Here is a 21,653-nt window from a genome sequence, read left to right on the forward strand (position 1 = left end):
AGGTGTTTAGATAAACTTTTTAGGTCTTCCATTATCTTGAGTTGTCTGCTAAAGTGGTAATCAATTATAGTGAGCCTTCAGGATAAATGATTATATGGTGTTTCATGTGAGTGCCCTGTGAGGTTAGAATGAACTTTTGAACCTGTTTTCTATTTGTCAGGACAATGAGACTCATTCTGTAATCTATGACGTCATATCTTGTATATAAACCTGTGTTTATGATCAAATGGAAGCGTGCTCCGAGAATAAACACTTATCTACTTTTAATAAGACTGCATCCTGTCTATTTTATGTTAATAAGTATCTTACAAATTCTTATAAATAGACAGATTGAATTTAATTAATGAGTACATTAGAGGAATTATTTAATTCCACTAACAGATTAAGACAGAAATTAGACATAACAGTTACTGTGAGAGTTCTGACTGTTCACTTACAAACACAGACAGACAGACAGAGAGAGAGAGAGACACACAGAGAGAGACAGAGAGAGATCCCGCTGCTGGTAGTCATCGGTGGGCAGTGGAGCTGACAGCACTACACTTTGGAAAGATGGCCTGGGCTTTGGTGTGCTGGAGCAGCTATAGAAGACAGTATAGAAGACAACACATTTCAGATCAAGACAATGATAATGCAGTAAAAAGGGACATATAGCAAACACAAAAAAGCTACCAATTAAGATTGAAGTCTATCTCTATGACAACTGGATTTTGAGACACAAAAATGTATAGGAAATCGGTGTCTCACACTGTGTCCCCTTCATAAAAAAAGTCCAAGGAAGGGATTGTTGTCAGGCAGCAAGATGACGCAGAGCAATGGGAACAAATCGGGGGCTTTTTCAGCAGACTGTGCATAGCACAGGTAATACGGAACTGGAGAGACTTTCTGTCCAAAGAGCCCCAAAAGACACTGGCCATGAAACAGCTTCAGGGCAACAGTCCTGTGGGAGACACATGACAGAAACACCATAACCTGATGAACAGACATAAACAGAATCAAAATGTCTACTCTTTCCATGGGTAAAGTGGATCAGTATGTGTAATGATGGATGTAAATACCTTGTCACAGCAGCAGCACACATCACAGGCTCCCACCGTGAGGTCACAGGGACGTGAAGTCACAGGGACAGGAGCCCAGGGGCCAGTATACTTGGTTGGGAATGACTGTTTTGTTGTCTGACAAAATTGAGAGAGCACTATTAAAAAGGGGATAACCAGACAAACAATTAAAATAAGTACTAAAATATCCCTTGGATTCGCCAAAACATACTTTCTCTAAAAAGAGACAGACTTACCAGACACGGGTTCAGTGGGAGACACCTGGGCATAAATCCTAGCCTGGATGAGCAGTGAGGCAGACACAGAGTCTACAGCATACACAGTGGCTTAGGACAGCAGTCTGTGTCTGTGTCAAGATTATTACCACACAGGAGCAGGCTGTGGTTCAGACTCAGCTGCACTCGAAACAGAGGAGAGAGGTTGCCGTGACCTACCGTCATTGCTCTTTGCATCCGTAATCAAAACAATCAGAAGTATGCATGCACATCGACAAAGGGGGCCCAGCGTTACGAGGGGACACGGCTAGCACGGAAGCCCGATAAGCCACTCCCCCCCAAAATTGGGGGGGGGGGGGACACGAGGAGATTGGAGACCTGAGCCAACTCCTCGTGCTTACCGTGGGGAGAGTGTGACTAGTCAAGCCCCATGTTATGCGGCTCTGTGCAGTGTGTCTCCAGTGCGCACTCATAGCCCGGTGCGCTATATTCCAGCTCCCCGCATCGGCCGGGCTAGAGTGGGCATCCAGCCAGGACAAATGGTGCCGGCTCAGCGCATCTGGCCTCCAGTGCGTCTCTTCGGTCCAGGATATCCTGGCCGGCTCTGCGCACTGTGTCTCCGGTGCGTGTCCACAGCCCAGTACGTCCTGTGCCAGCACCCCGCAGTTGCCGGGCTAGGGTGAGCATCCAGCCAGGAAGGGTGGGGCCAGCTCTACGCTCCAGACCTTCAGTGCGCCTCCTCGGCCCAGTATATCCTGCGCCGGCTCTACGCACAGTGTCTTCGGTGCGTTCTCACAGCCCAGTGCGTTCTGTGCCAACGCCCCACAGTTGCCGGGCTAGGGTGAGCATCCAGCCAGGACGGGTTGTGCCAGCTCTGCTCCCCAGATCTCCAGTGATGATCCATGGCACTAAGCCTCCAGTGATGATCCATGGCACGAAGCCTCCAGTGATGATCCATGGCACGAAGCCTCCAGTGATGATCCATGGCACGAAGCCTCCAGTGATGAGTCATGGCACGAAGCCTCCAGTGATGAGTCATGGCACGAAGCCTCCAACGACGGCCTCCAGTCCGGAGCCTCCAGCGACGGCCACCAGTCCGGAGCCTCCAGCGACGGTCTCCAGTCCGGAGCCTCCAGCGACGGTCCCCAGTCTGAGGCCCGCAACGTGGGTCCCCAGTCCGGAGCCCCCAGCAACGGTCCACAGTCCGGAGCCCCCAGCGACGGTCCCCAGTCCGGAGCCCCCAGCGACGGTCTCCAGTCCGGAGTCTCCAGCGACGGTCTCCAGTCCGGGGCCCGCAACGAGGGTCCCCAGTCCGGAGCCCCCAGCGACGGTCCCCAGTCCGGGGCCCGCAGCGACGGTCCCCAGTCCGGGGCCCGCAGCGACGGTCCCCAGTCCGGGGCCCGCAGCGAGGGTCCCCAGTGGTGGAGTGGGGTCTACGTCCCGCACCAGAGCCGCAACCACGGATAGATGCCCACCCAGACCCTCCCCTATAGGTTCAGGTTTTGCGGCCGGAGTCCTGTTAAAATTAGATCCAACAATAATATTAAGGGATTAGAAATCCATGGCTTAAAAACAAAGGTGTCATTGTACGCTGATGATTCATGTTTTCTTTTAAAACCACAATTAGATTCCCTCCACGGCCTCCTAGAGGATCTAGATAATTTTGCTAACCTCTCTGGATTAAAACCAAATTATGATAAGTGTACTATATTATGTATTGGATCACTAAAAAATGCAAATTTTACATCACCGTGTAGTTCACCAATAAAATGGTCTGATGGGGATGTGGACATAATCGGTATACAAATCCCAAAAGAAAGAAATGATCTCACTCCAATAAATGTTTATAGAAAGTTAAGATCTTGCTACCATGGAAAGGAAAATACCTGTCTATTTGTGGAAAAATCACCCTGATTAACTCTTTAGTCATATCACAGTTTACCTATTTGCTTATGGTTTTGCCTACACCTAGTGACCTGCTTTTTAAATTATATGAACAAAAAATATTCAATTTTATTTGGAATGGCAAGCCAGACAAAATGAAAAGGGCCTATATAACGAATATGAATTCAGAGGGCAGAAATTATTAAATATTAAAGCATTAGACCTCTCACTAAAGGCATCAGTCATACAAAAGTTATACTTAAATCCAAACTGGTTCTCTAGGAAATTGGTAGGAATGTCTCACCCTGTCACGTCCTGACCTTAGTTCCTTTTTTATGTCTCTATTTTGGTTTGGTCAGGGACTGAGTTGGGGTGGGCATTCTATGTTTTGTTCTGTGTGTTGTATTTCTATGTGTTTGGCCTGGTATGGTTCCCAATCAGAGGCAGCTGTCAATCGTTGTCTCTGATTGAGAACCATACTTGCTGCGATAGAGCCTGGGCTCGAACCCAGAGTCTCTGGTATATTGTTATTTTTTAAACAAGCCTTAGAAAGTTGGTTGCAATTCAGTTCAATCCATCTGAAAAACAGAACAAATAATACAACAAATATTGTGGTTAAACTCAAATATACTAATTGATTAAAAAGTATTTTCGATTAAATGTTTAAAAAAGGTATAATTTTAGTGAATTATATCATAAATAGGACTGGTGGAGTTGTTCACACATGCAGCTAACACAGACATATGGAAATGTCTGCTCTACCCGAAATTGCAACCAACTAATTGCAGCATTACCACAAAAAATGGAAGAGGCAAGTAGAAGGGTAAAAAAGTAAGGAACTTGTCTGTCTTGTCTGGGCTTCTTAAAGAAAAACTAACAGGTCTGTGAGAGCCGGAATTCTTACTGGTTGGTAGGTGATCAAATACTTATGTCATGCAATAAAATGCAAATGAATTACTTAAAAATCATACAATGTGATTTTCTGGATTTTTGTTTCAGATTCCGTCTCTCACAGTTGAAGTGTACCTATGATAAAAATGACAGACCTCTACATGCTTTGTAAGTAGGAAAACCTGCAAAATCGGCAGGTTATCAAATACTTGTTCTCCCCACTGTATGTAAACTTCTGACCCGCTGGAATTGTGATAAAGTGAATTATAAGTTAAATAATCTGTCTGTAAACAATTGTTGGAAAAATGACTTGTGTCATGCACAAAGTATATGTCCTAATCGACTTGCCAAAACTATAGTTTGTTAACAAGAAATTTGTTGAGTGGTTGAAAAACGAGTTTTAATGACTTCAACCTAAGTGTATGTAAACTTCCGACTTCAACTGTAAGTTAAGAAATTCTGTGAAATAGCAGTTACAAATAGAAATCAAACTGGATGGACATCAGAAATAGAGGAAGGACAAAAAACAAACAAAATATAACTATTGTAAAATAGATTGTGTCTGTAAAATATGTATAAACTGAAGGTAGAAGCCTAAGTGTTGTTTATTAGTTTACTCCAATTGGGGGAAGGGTGGTAGGGTTTGCGTGGAATAATAAAGATATATTCTAAAAAAAGTATCTATATGTGTATGTATGAATGTTTGTGTATGCATATGTATATGTATGGGTATGTACGTATATATATATTTACCAAAAAAAAGATATGGGGGATTGGAAATTATGCAGACAATTACAATGATGGAAGCAACAATCTTTCCGCAATATTAAGCTGATCCCCCCCCCCCCCCCCCCCCCCCAAAAAAAAAAAGTACTACAGGCTGTTGTGCGTCCACTACCATATCTTCACTAGCATCACTTGTTTCCTCAATTATTTTAATCGCCTCCGCATAGGAGATTCGATTGACTGCTCTACCTTTTGCTACCTCAATCTCCTTCACCCTTACAGGGCACTCCAGGAACCCGGGATCATGATCACCACCACAATTGCAACACCGTCGTTCTTCTACACGTCGTTCTTCAATACCCTGTCCATCTGCACACACTTGAAACATGGCCAAATCCTTTACAATTCTAATGATGCGGATGTAGGTATAAGCGACATGGGCAGCCTCCCAGGGCGGCATCTTGCCGGGGGCTGCACGAGGCGCCCGCACCAAATTTCTTTTTTTTGGAAAGGTGACATTTGTGCGATCTATCACTCATTTCCACGTCACGTCAATGATATCTTGATCTTGTCATCGTGTGGGACTGTGGGTCAATTAACCTTGTCGGAGTGGGCGCCCTGGATCTTGTCAGTGAGCTAGGGAAGGTGGGAAGGTCTCCCACTCAGAAGTACGAGATGGGGGGGGGGGGGGGGGGGGGTTGACCTCTATCAAATAGCGCACCTCTACCTTTGTACAGTACTAATGCATTTAGTAATGCAATTATTTGTGCAATTTAGTTAGTGTGTTTCTTGTTTGAAGTGCAATAGTCCGGTTCTCTTCTTTAAAAGTGTGTTGTGTATTTGTGTGATATAGGATTTGTGCAATTTAGTTTTATTTGTGTTTTTTGTTAGCAATAGGGTAATAGTGTAATAATTATATTTTGTATTTATATACTACAATTTGTTTCTTTGTTACTTTGATATTCATGAGTCTTTTTGTATATATTTTTAGATTTATATAGTTTTAAAATGTCTGAATAAAAATGAGTTCGTGCAGAATTGTGCTTTTTGAGGGGGGCGGCGGGTTCGCCCAGGGAGCCATACAAGCTAAAACCGCCACTGTTTACACTGCAATGGTTTGGGGATGACAGTTCTTACAGCGTATCTTACATAACCAAGCTTCACATGAGTAGGTATTTGCTATTTATCAGAAAACAACTGGACCGACAGACTCTTCTTTTTCTCCATTCACCCAGCGGGTTAGACGCCGGGCACCAACCACACCAGGAATTTTCTTCAGGTATTCAACGACTCCTTTGAGAGTGCTCTACTCCGAAGTTCATAACTTCTGTTGTTCGGATTCTTTTGAGGCTCACTGCAATCTTCCTATGTTCTTCAGAAATACGATTAATCATAATAAGACCAATCTGACAGACTTTTCCCAGCGCATACTTCACCATTTGACACATCAAACGGGTTTCCCACATATGCATCCCAACAAGAAGCGATTCATTATCATTCATACACGTATCATCCACTCCAATTTTAGACAATTTCCTTTTGTTATAGTTTTCGCTACTGCTGTTGTCCATTCAGAACATTCGTCTTCACTAACTTTGCTTCCGACGTCTTTTTCTTAAACCGGAAGAAACCGTAGTCCAACCCGGAATCGAACTGCGAGCCTTCCAAAGATTTGTATAACTAAACCTAAAATATATATATATATATATATATATATATATATAATAAAAAACGAATTGTTCTATCTGTGAACCTTCCCTATAACCTGTAGAGAACGCAATAGTTCCACCTCACCAGGGAGTCACCATTTTTGCAAAGTGTTGTAGAGAGATGGCAATGACATATTAACCAATCACAGTTTAGGGGATTACTTGCGTCCATGCTCCAGAAATGGGCGAGCTTCTACTGAGATAGCCAACAGCGACCTTCGTGGGGCTGTTGTGTACTACGGAAACAGACAAAAAAGAATGTACCTGCTATAGCAAACTTCTAGAAGCAAATTTGCAACATGCACTATTACATGGACTCTCTGCATGCATCCTAATGAATTGACAACAAAACATGAACACAAAAGCGTAATGTAATGTTACAAAGATGATTTGCTAACCGAACGCATACTCCTATACACTAGATGGCGGCAATTCATAATGCACTGTTCTGTAACGACTCAACTCCAACAGTAGAGTTAGTTTGACAAGAAAAACACGAGGAAGCATGTTCTCTTTCTTTCCAGGGATAATTTTAAAACAAACTTTCGGAATTGACAAACAATGGTGCCTGTTCAATCGGTCGAAGATCAGATGAAAGCTGTACTAGACTGTGTGGTCACTGAGGATAAAATACCCACAGATGTCAGCACTACGTTAAAGCTTTTCATTAACAAACTTGATGAGTGCTCAAGGTAAATCTGGTTGACAAGTGCCTAATGTGTTTTATTCATTACACCGATTCTGTTGCAAAATGTTTCTTAAACAGAATGAAACAGGAGGGACCTATCTGCATTTGTCCAATAGAAACTCTCGTTATGCTCTGATGCTTCTGTTTGGTGCTAAAACGTTAAACTGTTTCCATAATGAATACACCAATGATGTTTGTATGACAATGCATGTGTAGCCTCCCTGTATGGGAATGCATGTACTACTGCCTCTGCCAAGAAATCTGGGCTTTCATGGCATAGGTGGTAATGCATTCACACCACAATAACCACAGGGTTGTTGATTCAAGCCCTGCAGCGATTGTTCTATCTCCATCACTACATTGCTGTCAGCAGTGGGATAGTCCCTGCGGTGTCTCGGAGTTGCTGGTTCCAGCTCCACTCCGACTGTTCCCATTTCCAACCAATTAGTACACATTCATTGTTTACCGTCGGTGTCACTCATCTTCATGGCATGTTGTCTGTCTCTGAACAGGAGCAACATAAAGCGATGCAAAGAGCGTAGTCTGGAGGAGGCAGGCCAGCTGCTGAGGAAGATCCCAGTGAAGCAGCTTCAGTGTTTAGAGGAGAGGCTCCTCTTGCCACTCATCAGGCTACTCGTCGCCATGCAGATGCAGATGTTTAACATCGCCAGTCGCAAATTAGACCAGGTCCAGAACAAGCTCTGACCTTTAGAAGTGATGTTTTCAATGCTGAATAACTAAAGTGCTATTCTGAATATGTATTTGATCATGCCATTACAGATGTTGCAACATCTGGCAGAAGTCAATCGTTTGCTGGTTTTTCGAGAAATCCAACACTGTTTGTGCACTATTGTGGGAAAGGATCAGGTATGTGTATTGTTCTAAAAATAATCCATGGTTAGAAGTATTCTTTAGCAATGCGATAATGTTTCAGCATCTTTCCTTTTCAGGCATTATCCATTGGGGACCTCCAGAGAGGTAATTTGTGGATTAGAATCATCTTGAATTGTTCTTTGTTTTAGTGTGAGTGGCATTGTCAATATGAACTATTATCTTTTTGGCCTCATTTTAGGTGCCAAGTTATCTCCTGTGTGTGGTTTGTGTTTGCAGCTTGCATGTTCCTGGAGGACAGCTCTATTGGTCGTGAGCTGTGGCGAGAGGCCTGCCCTTCCTTGATAGATAAAGTGGCTGAGTTATTCCCTATAATACTGGAGCAGGAGGGTTTGAGAAATGGACCACTGTGTTACCAAGCTGTCAAGGTAAATACTGTATATGCACTTTATCAACCTTTAACTTCCTGGCTCTTGTCAACAAAATTGTACTTGTCTTTTTTCATTTGAAGCACTGTTCAGAAGACGTCTTGTCATTGAACTGACCTGTGAGTTGGCTGTGTTAGTAGGTGTCTTAACTGATCTGGGACCTGTCCCTTCAGGTGTGTTTGCAGGTTTTTCAGCTGTTGCCAGGTGAGGTGGCCCCTCTGGTGTGGGAGAAGGAACAGGGGAGTTTGGCAGTGCAGAGCATCCTACAGTCTCTAATGGACATCATCCTGGGACAGGTCTGTGTTTGACATCGATTCAGGTTAAATCTCAAACTATTTTTAAATAAATATGATTCAGGTTTGCCAGTCTGTTCTCCCTGATGTCGCTCCATGGTCCAGCTCTTACTCTTACTACATTGTCCTTTGTAGCTCATTTGGTAGAGCATGGCGCTTGTAACACCAGGGTAGTGGGTTCCATTACCAGTATCACCCATATGTATAATGTATGCATGCATGACTGTAAGTCGCTTTAGATAAAAGCGTGTACTAAATAGCATTTTTTAATTATTATTATATTACTTGTTTCCTCTGTGTGCGGGCAGTGCTCCAACAGGGACACCCGTCTCCTGGCTGGCACCACAGTGGCCATGCTGATTAACACCGTACTAGAGGGAGGGGAGGGAGGAGCAGCTGCCTGGAGTCTGCTACAAGTCACTCACTCAGGTACACATTCAGGACTTTCATATTGTTGACATTGTATGTTGACTTTTATGGTTTACATTCTATATTGTTTACATTCCAAATCATCACAACACATATGAAGGATTTGAACCATAACCCTATGCAAATAAGGACTGTGATGATGAAGTGTTTTTTTTTAATGCCACTGGTTGATGTGTGTTGCTCAGAGCCCTGGCAGCTGTGTGTGGGTGGTCTCCAGGTGCAGTGCAGCCCCCGCTCGCAGGACGGAGTGGACAGACTGGCCGTGAGCAGGGGTCTGCTGACCTGCTGTAGAAGGGGCATCCTAGTCAGTCAGGTGGACACCACAGGGGTATGTCACAGACTGCTCATGCTCATTCGTTCTTATGGAATTCTCTGCCAATTTAGAAAATGTGGTTTCTGATTCAAGGTTTTCTCCCTATTGCTTCAGGCTTGTCTACTCCTGGGTGGTTTGTTTCCTTTGGTCTCTGCTTTGTGTGAGGAGAAGCTTGACTGTCACTACTATGTCTTTGAAGGTACTGTAAAACCAAACCAGTGTGTATGTGTGTTTCTGTAAGTGCAAACCTAATGAAAGTAAGAAATACCTGAGTATCAAATCAACGTTTATTAAAGCCTATGTCTGATGGCAGTGTTAACACTGTGGCTGAAGAGTGTTAAGGAGTGTCTAGCTGAGATCTGGGAGGTGACCAGCGCTCCCCTGCTGCCTGATGACTCTAGCCTGAGACAACAACTCATCCAGGTCATCTGGGACAATGCTGAGAGTCCAGTGAGTTTTCAATCATCTCTTTACTAATATAAATGGTGTTTTTTATATATATATATATTTATTATTATTTTATTTTTTTAAAGCAGCAGCTACTCTAGTATAGTAGTAACAATAACATCCCATTTCTCCTTACACATGCCCAGGTCGAGGGTGTGTCAGAGGTTGTGCGCAGTGCGTTCTGCCTGCTGCTGGAGATCTATGAGATGGACTGCCAGCGTTTTGGAGACACACAGAAGAACCTGCACATTTCCTTACTCCACCACATAACCAAACTGCCCTGGGAGGCCAAAGCCAAATACTTCCCCCTCTGTTCACTGCTCCCTTATGTTGGCACTGACATGGTGAGTGTATTCAAGGTCATCTTAACCTTTTAAAGTGTATGTTCAGTTGTGGAAATTGATTAAAATACATTTTCCATTAACCCCTCAGGTGCTGGAGCAGTACTCAGAGCTTCCCAACCATCTCCTAAAGTGCATGTCCACCAATCATCTGTCCCCATGTGCCTCAGAGCTTTACAAGTGTCTGATCCAGAAGCAGAGGTGCGAGCTGTGTGAGGAACTGGCCCAGGATGCTCCTCCCTTGGAGCTGGATCTGGCCAATCAGTGGGCCAGGCGTTGGCGGACCACTCTGCTGGAGGCCTTGACCTCTGACGTGACCCTTCTTCAGAACAACAGCTCCAGCCACTTGCTGCCCTGGACTCTGCGTGTCTTCCCTGCTGCTGTGGAGCCCCTGCTGGCCCCTCTAGACCCTGCCTCTCCAGGGCACCTCCATGCCTGGGCCTGTGTGATGAGTGCCCGCCGAGCCACTTATGGAGGCTCCCCCTGGGCCCTGGAGAGTGGCTCTGCCCTGGAGACCCTCCGTCTTGCCCTGGGATGTGTGGATGATAGAGTCCGCCTGGCCGCCCTCAACCTGCTATGCTGCAGCCCAAAGACCAAAGAGGCCCCGACGCCGGAGGAGCTGTCTACCATGAGGACCTTCATCCCCCAGAACCTCAACAGTGAGTCGTCACCGTTCCGCCAGCACCTTCAGGCGGGGGTGAAGAGGTTTCTGGTCCGGATCCGAGACAGCTGCCTGGCCCACCTCAGAGGACAGAAGGGGAAAAGGGACGGTGGTGTCAGCCTCACAAAGGAGACAGAGATGGCACTTGATCAGGGAGTAGGTGAGAGCTGTGAAAGTTTGAAGCACTAAATAATGGTTTTATTTCCTTGTCCCATCTAGCTGTGCGGTGCAATTTATTAATATCCTATTCATCCTGATCATTGTAGGGTTTGTGGACTGGCTGTCACAGCTGCCGTTGTCCTATCTGGCACCAGGACACAGCTACCAGAGGAAAAAGACTGTCCTGCTGCTGCTGTCTGCTGTACTAGAGACCTGCACAGACACCTGGAGCCCAGACAAGAAGAAGGGCCAACCCCCAGGTCAGTAAAGGGGGCATGAGATGGTTGACTTCATTCTGGGGCTTTAAAGCCTGTATGAAGCAAAATTCCAATAGGTTTTTGTTCCCTTTCTGTAGTTAACATGGCCTCTTTGATCAACTGGGCAAGGCTGAGAGGATGGTGGGATTTCTTCTCTCGATCAAAACAGCTGGTCCTTATTGGCTGTTTAGAGGATTCCACCAATGAGGTAGACTTAATACTTATGTTACAAATTCCAGTTTTTATTTTTAATACATTTGTGAGTGACAGAAGGATAAGTGAAATAATGTATTTTCTCTGCTCTATTTTCTTCCTATGTAGATTCGGGAGCTCTCTGCAGGGTTACTGGTGAGATTTTTCCCACCTAGTTTTCTGGAGGACATTACTCCTGTGCTGTTCGGCCGAGCAGAACTGCTCCTCTGCAGTCCCCGTGTGCCAGAGGCTCAGATGGGAGCTCTGATCATGAAGGTCCTCCTCCATAAGTAAGTAGACCTTAATTTTTACACCACCTGTAGCCAGAGTTCTTGTCCTCGACCTCAGTGTTGCATGACCCCCTCTCTGAAGGTCTGGAGGTCAGTCTCATGTGCCCTGGCTGGACAGCCGTATCAACTACGTCAGTTCTGGGGACTCGAAGGCCGCTACTCTGGTCAGGTATCTACTCAAGGAACTCGAGCAGCATTACCTGATCGCTAAGGATGATATGATGCTTGCTGCAAGGACCAAACCCATACACGGTGAGACCTGTTGCATCATTGCTATTTCACAAAATTTAATTTTGCAGCTATCTAACAGCTTATATATAAACATGTTGAATTCCAAAGCATTTGACATTGCAACCTTACTTGAGTGATGTATTTGTTTCAGGTATTTTGACTGCCCTAGAGAGGTGTATACTAGAGGTACCTAACACCCTGTGTGATGTGGTCGATCACAGAGTGACCATAGAGATCCTGGTTCTCCTGGAGAGGATCACTCTGCTCCTACTGGGTGTGCTGTATGGAGACCAGGATGCCTGCGGTGATGAGAAAGGTATCGCCAGTAAGGCGTATAGAGACATCACACAAGAGATCGGAGAAGGGTAAACTTGATATGGAATGGTTGTCTCACCCCCGCCCTTGTCTTTTCCAGATATACCCCCAACTTTCTGTGACATGGGGAATGCCATCACCTCTCTGATAGGCCAGGTGGCAGGAGAGGACCAGGGGGAGGGGGATGAGTGTGTGCTGCTGTCTGAGGAACACAGTCTGGTCCTCACCTGCTGCTGGGTCTCCCTCAAGGTACTCTTCATCTTACCGATCAACACTCGCACTGACCACCCTCTAACCCATGTTCAGCACCACTAAGAAACACATTCTGGCCTTCAATAACTATTGTTGTTTTCCTTTTCAGGAAATAGGAATATTTCTAGGTTCTCTGGTGGAGAGAATGCTTGCTCAGGCCAAACAGACAGAGCCCTTTCTAACTTTAGAAGACCTAAAGAGGGCCTCTAAAGTGTTCAAGAACATTCTTCTCAAATGCCGCCACTGGGTAAAAAGGACATAACATCCATTTATGGTTCACAACTCAAAGCCGCCCTGGTTTTCTTGTCTCATCTTCAGTCCTGACATACATGTTTCTATCCCCCAGGGGGCAGTAGAGGGCTGCTGTGTGGGCTTTACCAGGTTCTGTGCCTGTCTCCTGAGCAGCAGTGACCCAGAGCTCAGGGATATCCCAGCACACATGCTGAAGCAGGTAACCTCTGACCCAGGCCCTTTTGAGGGGGCTCATCCACACCGCACACAGGGTTCTCATGGGGTAAAGGGGTTTCTGTAGAGTATGTTTTAGGTCCAGGCCAGTGATGTACCTTATCATTCTCTGCCAATTCATATCGAATTTTACCTGCAACAATGAAGCTATGTTGCATGCATATTTAGCTAGTATGGTTAAACTGTGTGTGTGCTAACTGATATGGGGTTTTCTCTCCAGGGCCTAGAGGTGCTGCAGTCTCGCTGTACGTCAGTGACCCGGCGGGCGGCAGGGCTTCCCATGCTCATCCTGTGTGTGGTGTCAGCTGAGGAGGCCAGTAAGGCCCGGCCCCTCCTGGCCCACAGCATACACACCCTGCTGGACACAGCCAGGTCCCCTCTGCCCCAGGACTGGGACCAGACACTGGACCTGCCACAGGTAGTACAATTCATGAATTCACCAAAAGTTTGCCAGATATACACACACACGTACACTACTTCCCATGAAATCTGCACATGTACATTACTTACCACGTACACAGATGAGATGCACAGCCATCGAGATACACACATACCAATAGGATACTCAAGTCCAGGTCAGTTAGCATGCTGTCTAATGTTGGCTTTTCCCCTCCACTCCCCCAGGTGTGTGCGGTCCACACCCTGCAGGCCCTGGTACGAGGCTCTGGGCTGGGGGTGGCTGTGCTGCAGTATGCCCCAGCTGTGGCCATCCTGTCACTGACCCTCCTCAGCTCCCCCTGCTGGGCCATGAGGAATGCTGCACTGCAGCTCTACAGTAAAAAGACAATCTCTCCCTCTCACTACTGTAATGCGCACACTGAGGACAGAGCTCAGGTTTCAGTGTCATTTGTATTCTCTGAAACTGACCAGCTCAAACATTAGATCATATAGACCGGGAGAGAATCCATTAGCTTCACTTGCGCTGTCTGCTCCAATTTCTTTCATGTAGCTATCAGACATGCATGTTAAATTATTAATTTGTTATTGTACTCCCTCTGACTGAACCCTTTCCCATGAACAGGCTCTCTGTGCTCAAGGTTGCTGGGTCAGCGCTCTGGAGGTGAGGAGGGCTCCACCCAGCATGGCATGTCTCCCCCCGCCTTCTTCACCCACTACCCTGCCCTGCAGCCCTTCCTCCTGGGGGAGTTGAGGGGGGCGGCAGAGGACTTGCAGGGTCCCTCTGGGGAGGCCCGGCTCCGCCTGCACCCCTCCCTCTACCCTGTCCTCACCCTCCTGGCCAAACTCCAGCGAGGGGTCCAAGACCAAACTGGGTGATTACTGTTTTCATGTAATTTATTTAATTTTGTCAAGCTAAAGAATCTCTTTATAGCTGCATCTACTCAATGAAGCAGGTGATGATGTCCATGGGCCTGTTTAAGGATAACACACCTGTATTCTCCAGGTAGGCACACAATCATTTACAGTGTTCTGTGCATCTCCTTGCAGTATGAAAACTGGTCCATGTAACCTTTGTTCCCAGCAGGACTCTGTCAGACTTCCTGATTCCCCTGCTCCAGCTGGCTGCCAGTCCCATCTACAGTGTGAGGATCATGACCTCTAAAGCCTTGGTCGCCATGACGCCCCCCTGCCAATACGTGAGCACCCTTCTCCGGTTGACAGGAGAGCTGCCAGAGCCCCAGGACCCCAGCTGTCACAATCGTCTGCATGGACAGCTACTGCAGATCAGAGCCATCCTGGACAGGGGTCTATGCACACAACGGTGAGGGTTTACAGAATGGAAAACAAACAGGGAAAGATTCTATAATTCATGTTCTATTTATTCTGTGATTAAGGCGCTGTCAGGTTTTGTAATTTGTGTTGTTATTTCCCCAGTCCTCCCCCAGACGCACTGTGTGATGTGGTGGACCGTGTAGAGTCCAGACTGTGGTTGGTGACAGGGGCTCAGCACTGCCCCCTGGTGCGTGGGGCCTACCTGGGTGTGGCAGGCCTGCTGAGGGGGTTCTGCTCTCAGGGGTTCCTCCGCCAGATGAGGGATGTGCTCCTGTCAGAGCTCCACTCACCACACCAAAGGCTCCAGGTGCCCAACAGACCCTGTCTCACACACACACACACACACACCGTTCTTATCCAGAGATACTGTCATGATTTGTTATCCTTTTCATCATCTGGGTATGTCCCAACTGATATATCAGTGAGGTTGTGTTAGCCGTCCCACAATACTGAAAGTTCTATGACATTCCATTTTACAGGTTGGGTCCGCCTCCTTCCATCAGAACGCTATCCACTTCCTGTGTGCAGAGCCCCGGTGGGCTTGCCAGGTGTGGGGGAGTTTCTCCACAGAGAGCTCTGACCTGAGGCTGTCGTTGGTCAGTTGGGCGGCTGAGAGGCGGCGATGGAGTGGGACGAGCATGCAACAGGTGCTGCAGACGGCACTGCAGGTGAGACATCAACACCCTGTCTAGACTAGAGAATGCTGGGAAAGTCACCCTGTCCAAAACCTTACCAACAGTTTTCAACGACTAGTTTTCAATATACAACATGAGGAATTCAAGGCACTAAAGATATGTTTGACTTTAAACACAATGCTGCATAGGGCTGAAATCAAGCTGAGAATGGTTTTTTCCCCTCGTGAAAATGAATGGTTGTGTATCAGCTCACAGCTATTATATACTCACTAAACAGGGTCAGGTAAATCTGAACTAGACCAATACAGTCAAGGATATCCATCCTTTTTCTCTGCTGTGTTATGCCGTACAAGTGGGCGTCACGGAAAATGTAGGGCGTAAAAAGTACACTATTTTCTTTAAAAGTGAAGTAAGCGTAAAAGTTGACTCTACTTTTTATATTTTTGACAAGTACATATATCCCAAAAAATGACTTAAGTAGTACTTGAAAGTATTTTTGCTTTAGTACTTTCAAGTACCACTGGGTAGAGCATGGCACTTGTAAGTTGTAACGCCAGAGTAGTGGGTTCGATTCCCGGGACCATCCATACATAAAATGTATGCACCCATGACTAATTCGCATTGGATAAAAGCATCTGCTAAATGGCATATATTATTGTAAATTCTAAAGAAAATATTATTTAGCCTTTTAATAAAACTCCATAGGCCCAATCAATATGCCTGTGTCAGTGCCCCTGTTTTATACCTCCTTCAGTTTCTGGACAGCAAAGTCTTCCCACCTATTAGCTACCCTTTAATGACACCACGTTCCTGATTTGACAATGGTGACCTGACCATGCTGTTTTAGGGTAATGGTGTTTAACATTGCTCTCTGTACTCAGGCCAACCTGAAGGAGGCGCTGTTGGATCAGAGTGTGGAGTATAGCAGGACATATCTGACAACCCTAGTGGCAGTGATGACTCCTGGGGCTGACCATACTCTGTCCCAGGAGCCTTCCCCTTCTCCCCCCCTGGAGGGTCCAGTCCTGCTGGAGTGTGTGGAGCTGTTGCTGGGGGCCCTGGAGGGCCACAGAGGGGGGCCAGAGTTCCTATCCCAGGCCCTGTGTGCTGCCAGCCTGCTGCTCTCCCAAAGGTCAGCATACAGAATTCTGCACACTGCACTCCTCTCTGTTTTGACATGATTTCTAATTTACTTTACAACAACAAGTCATTAGGGTGTCAGATCCACAAAAAACATACGGAACATTCACACATTTCTTCTCCCTCTGTCTCAGTCTTCAGACATCTCTGTTCCCTCGGTGGTGCAGTCTGTTGGAGGTCCACCGGGTGCCAGAGGCCCCTGAGGCTCTCAGGAGATCCTGTGCCGGGGCCCTGTGTCTGGCTGGGGCCCCCTTACTGAGCATGGCCCTGAGGGACCACACTCCTCTCCCTGTCTTCAGCACCAGGTAGAGATCTAGAGCAGAGTCGTAGGTTAAAAAGTCAATTACAGTATGCATACTGACTTTGTCACAATCTGCTGCATAATGTCCTCTCCGTCTTTCTTCCTATGCAGGTTGATCAACACAGGGCTTTACCTGCTGCAGGATGAGAGCCAGCAGGTGAGGATAAAAGCGGCAGGTTTTGCCTCCACACTCTGCCAAGCCAGGCGAGGAGGAGGGGAGAGGAGCATGTACCTGATGCAGGTCAACCAGGCTCTGCCCTTCCTGCTGGAGCTGCTGCTGGAGGAATGCTGGGATAGTCCTGATGCCCTGGAGGTGTTGCTGTGTCACATGCCCCAGTCTGACCTGAGCTCAGTCCTGAGGGAGGCCAGGGACACTGGGTGAGTCACCACACACACAGTCAACAAATTCATGACATGTAGGCCGAGTATGTATTTTGTTTTGTTTATGTTGTTCATCAATCCCTCTCTGTTCCACAGGTGTGCCAGTCTTTATGAGCAGGATGAGGCCAACGTATTTGCAGAACCGTCTGTGATGTCAGCATGTCTGCTTCCATACCTGCTTCAGCTCGCTGAAAAGTACCCTGCATCCTCAGTGGTGGGAGAACGCCTGGGTGTATGGGCCAGGGAGAATGTTACAGACCTGCTGGAGAACCTCAGGGTCTGTAAAGACCTCCAGCTAGGTAACACACAGACCAAGGACCACATACTTACTGATTGTGTCGGAAAGCTACAGAATGAGGATGGTTACATGCAAATAACACGATTATTGTGGATAGTCATTAATATAATAGTTTCTTTAAAATGTTTACATGCTTTGCAAGAAGAACAATTTCCCTAATAATCCTGTTTACATGGACACATCTGAAATCAGGCTACCTGATGGGACTTAAACAAATGCTGAAAATCGGCAATCAAAATAAACGTTCTACCACTGCGACCATGTTATTTTTGCGAAGCATATTTGATTCTGAGTTCAGGCATATAAAGTTTGTATGTGAACTATTTCTAAGATACTCGCACATAAGAGGGAGGCTTGCGCTACCGCTGCTGGTACATGTGCAGATCGAATACACAGCTGGAACGCTGATTTTAAGCTGTTTACATGTCCCAATAACTTGAAAGATGGCTCAGAAAACCAAGTTTTAAGCAGCGTATGCTTACTTTGATTTTGACCTCACTCCGATTTTAAGATAAACAGAATCAAGTGTTTACTTGACTATTGCCATACTCTGCCTACTGCCATAATCAGTTTAATATCAAATTATTAGTGTGTATGTAAACGTACTGAAAATGTCATGGCTGACAGGATTAGGTGAGCTTAAAGTGATACTTCGGGCTTTTGACAATGAGGCCCTTTATCTACTTCCCCAGAGTCAGATGAACTTGTGGATACCATTTTTATATCTCCGTATGAAGGAACTTAGAGGTAATTTCGCAAGCCAAGGCTAACTTGCATTAGCACAATGACTGGAAGTCTATGGGTATGTACTAGCATGAGACACACAAATTAGACATAAAAATGCTATCCACAAGTTCATCTGACTCTGGGGAAATAGATAAAGGACGTCTTTGCCAAAATCCCGAAGAATCCCTTTAACTGTTCTTCCATTCTAGGTGACACCCTGGACCCGGCCTGGTTGGCTCTTCTCATGGATTCTAGTTTCCATGGCACCCTGTGTGGTCTGTGGGCCAGGGCAGCATTCCTCCTGCGGCTGCTAGAAATATCTGATGACCTCCGGCCCCTCTGTGATCCCGAGAGTTTACGTAAGAACATCCAGGAAGTTCACTGTGTGCTCCGCCAGAACGGTGTCCAGATGCCCGCTGCCTTTACTGCAGCTCTGACTGGAGACCTGCCTTGATGATACAGTAGTCTGGTCCACACTGTGACAACAGATTGCCTTAGTTCTCCTCTTTGACGATCCAAGTCCAGAATTAATGAATCCATGGATGCAGCATGAATGCCTACTGCAGCTGCAAACAACGTGGGCTTTGAATGTACTCTCTCTGTAGCTTCTGCACTACAGTACAGTAGCATTTGGCAGGCAGGTTCTCTGATTAGTTATGAAAAAGAACTGACTACAGCCAGATGAATGCAATGATCAGATTACGTACTGCTGCTGATGAGGCCTGCTAAGTATTGACCAGCTATAGAGAGCATCTCCTTATACCTACTATGCCTGAACTGAGAGTGTCTATACTGATCCAAAGAGCCTCTTAGAACATCTCTGTTGATGCTATTGTGTATTTTATTTACTATGTTAATGCATTTGCATGTCTGTGTGATCATGATGCAGCCATGATGCAAGTATTTTTGTATGGTTTTAAAGGATAAATGTTTAATTTTATAGATTAAATAATCTATTAAAGTGGGGTTGTCCTCTCTTTTCTGTAGGCTTTAACGTTTAGGATGTCTTCCTTTATCTGTTGCCCAACATTAAATCCCTCTGTTGTGCTTGAACAAGGCCCCTCTGTGTGAATTCTCAGACCGGTTCCAACTGTCTCAGTCCGGTTCCAACTGCCTCCGACCACTCCTGGTATATTTATCATACCACCAGCAGCCACAGCAAGGCGCACTCCTTCATTCTAGTCTATAGTAGGCTACGTTGCCTTTTCTTCCCTCCTGTTCATCTTTCCGCATTAGCCACGTCTTATTGGGCTTCATCTGCAGCAGTGGGACACAGACAGTGATGTAATGCCAGTGGCCGTCAGCAGTAGAGGCAGACAGACAGGAGGGTTGGTGAACAGAATGGGCATACAAGGCTTTATGCTCCATTAGTGGCCAGTCTCCTGCCTGGATAAGTGTCCATTGTCAAACTGCCTGCCTCCCTCAGATGAAGATGATTGACTGTACTGTTGAGCTGCTGGTTGCCGTGCAACACCCCACACTAGAACGGTCTTACATCATTATCACAGCAGTCCACTCCTTTTTGTTCTATTGGTGGCAGGCAAATATTTGATAGGCTACAGTTCACGCTCTTTAGAAGTGTTTGTGTGTACATTGGGGCTGAATGACCTTTCTAATATGTCCTTGTAGTCTGTTGGAGCAGGCATTATAAAGTAGGACTGTTTCTGAACTGGTCATTTTTTTTTTCCTGTGAAGTTTTTCCTGTGTTAATTACAATGTTAATACACAGGCCTAAGAGCAACTAGGTGATGTGTTAGCCAGTTTCTTTACCAGTTCCCTATTGGTTTTCTGTAGACATCTTTCTTGGAGTGTAACTCACCCCTCATACCTTTGTTCACTTACTTTATGTAACCACTTCATGAGTCATACGTGGGAATTACGCAGTACGTGTTCCTAAAACACGTCTTAGAAATGAGAGACACCGAGAGATAATCCTACAGGATTTAAATGTGTCTGAGAGCAAACCACAGCAGGCTTGGAGTAGGAACCGTACTAGAACACTTTAAAACGGGTCTATCGACTTACCCGTTGTGACACCCGGCACTGAGGTTCAAGTGCTTTTAAAACAAACAGAAAAAAAGATCTGTGAACTCTGTGCTAGTTCCAGACAAAGACGGACAGATAACATGTTCTGATTTCTGTCCTTGAGTCTTCCTGAACTAGAACATACATATCATGAAATGAATAATAAAAACATGACTTGCCTAATCTTATAAACAATTTCCTATTTTCTTGCTTATTTCAGTGTTTTTTTCCCCCTCATGTCTTAACAATGACCTATTTAACTGTCCAAATGTTTTTCCATTGGAAACTTTCCATACATAATTAAGAAAAGGAAAGTTGGGCCTTTTCTGGAAGGGGTGTGTGTGCGTACGTGCTTCCTGCACTCTGGCGAGGGTTTAAAAGGAACCTGGAGGCTGACCATCTGGCCTTATTAGAGCTTTTGTTACCATTTCCCTGAGACCGAAGGTTTACCTGGATACAGCCTTGGAGGTTTCATTAAGTCTGTACAGGTAATGAAATGATTAGACACGGCAGATAGAAACAAGGCTTTTATGAGCGGAGTGTTCCATTAGTGTCACAAGGAATCTTCTCTAACTGACATACTACCAGTCAGTGCAGTTCTGGTTAAGGAAATAATAAGAGGGAACATTCACACTTTACTCAGCATCAACACAACTTGATTTAGCTCAACTCAATGTAAAGTTAATAAATATACGAAGTCTGTCTGTGTGACATTGGTTTTAGGACTGACAATGAAGTAATATACTGCATTAGAGAGAGTGTGTGTGTGTGTTTAGATGAACCAGAGAGAGAACTGGGTGTGAGAGAGTATTTGTATTGGCATGGGGAAGAAAGACAGAGTGACTATAGAATGGGATAGAGAGTACGAGAGAGAGGGAGAGTGTTTGTATTGGTAATTGTTTGAAAGCAGGGTGACATTTGTTTGAAAAGCGGCTGCTGAGTGAATGAGTCATGCTCTGCCAGTGGCCTGTGGCTCTCTCCTGCTGGGGTCAGGCAACAATGACAGGGGCCTCTCTCCTTTGAGCACCCAGCTAGGCAGCTGGGTGCACAGGGAGAGGGGGCAGCATTTAACATCGGCCCCCTCCAGTCCCCATAGCCTTCTGATGTCCTGTGCTGTCAGGGACCGAGGCTGAGGGAGAACATGGTGGAGAGAGAGAGGGGGTGGGTGGTGGAGGAAGGTTGTGTGGAGGGAGCAAAGGGCATAGCTGGGATAAAAAATCTAATCAAATTGTATTTGTCACATTTGCCGAATACAACAAGGTATACCTTACAGTGAAATGCTTACTTACAAGCCCTTAACCAACAATGTTTTAAGAAGTTAAGAAAAAGTGTTAAGTAAAA

The 21,653-nt window shown here is 45.8% G+C and overlaps 1 protein-coding gene and 1 long non-coding RNA gene across 2 annotated transcripts; one reads left to right on the top strand and one right to left on the bottom strand.

The window, feature by feature from the left end:
• Window positions 1–312: 312 nt before the first annotated feature.
• LOC120054829 lies at window positions 313–1,768 on the bottom strand. The gene is made up of 4 exons (XR_005477640.1): window positions 1,295–1,768; window positions 1,059–1,175; window positions 748–940; window positions 313–581 (listed from the first exon to the last, which is right to left on the bottom strand). It is a non-coding gene; the product is annotated as an uncharacterized LOC120054829 (long non-coding RNA).
• A 5,209-nt stretch (window positions 1,769–6,977) lies between these two features.
• si:ch211-225b11.4 (thyroid adenoma-associated protein homolog) lies at window positions 6,978–19,253 on the top strand. The gene is made up of 31 exons (XM_038970386.1): window positions 6,978–7,175; window positions 7,684–7,858; window positions 7,952–8,038; window positions 8,122–8,149; window positions 8,282–8,430; window positions 8,604–8,726; window positions 9,032–9,152; window positions 9,338–9,480; window positions 9,580–9,664; window positions 9,779–9,915; window positions 10,059–10,256; window positions 10,345–11,074; window positions 11,181–11,333; window positions 11,429–11,538; window positions 11,652–11,812; window positions 11,895–12,064; window positions 12,195–12,359; window positions 12,459–12,607; window positions 12,720–12,857; window positions 12,957–13,061; window positions 13,296–13,493; window positions 13,700–13,850; window positions 14,097–14,346; window positions 14,556–14,795; window positions 14,909–15,113; window positions 15,286–15,474; window positions 16,323–16,573; window positions 16,716–16,886; window positions 16,994–17,260; window positions 17,360–17,562; window positions 18,497–19,253. The coding sequence occupies exons 1-31, from the start codon at window positions 7,045–7,047 to the stop codon at window positions 18,739–18,741; spliced, it is 5,628 nt and encodes a 1,875-aa protein (XP_038826314.1). The 5' UTR covers window positions 6,978–7,044; the 3' UTR covers window positions 18,742–19,253.
• Window positions 19,254–21,653: the final 2,400 nt, after the last annotated feature.

Source organism: Salvelinus namaycush, chromosome 1, assembly GCF_016432855.1.
Source record: "Salvelinus namaycush isolate Seneca chromosome 1, SaNama_1.0, whole genome shotgun sequence".
In the NCBI taxonomy this organism is placed as follows: domain Eukaryota; kingdom Metazoa; phylum Chordata; class Actinopteri; order Salmoniformes; family Salmonidae; genus Salvelinus; species Salvelinus namaycush.

Bases quoted from the DNA above. Each gene is read 5' to 3' on its own strand.
- si:ch211-225b11.4 (XM_038970386.1), top strand. From the start codon at position 7,045: ATGGTGCCTGTTCAATCGGTCGAAGATCAGATGAAAGCTGTACTAGAC. The intron at 8,727-9,031 runs GTCTGTGTTTGA...GTGTGCGGGCAG, and splicing joins TGGACATCATCCTGGGACAG to TGCTCCAACAGGGACACCCG. The intron at 13,851-14,096 runs GTAAAAAGACAA...TCCCATGAACAG, and splicing joins TGCTGCACTGCAGCTCTACA to GCTCTCTGTGCTCAAGGTTG.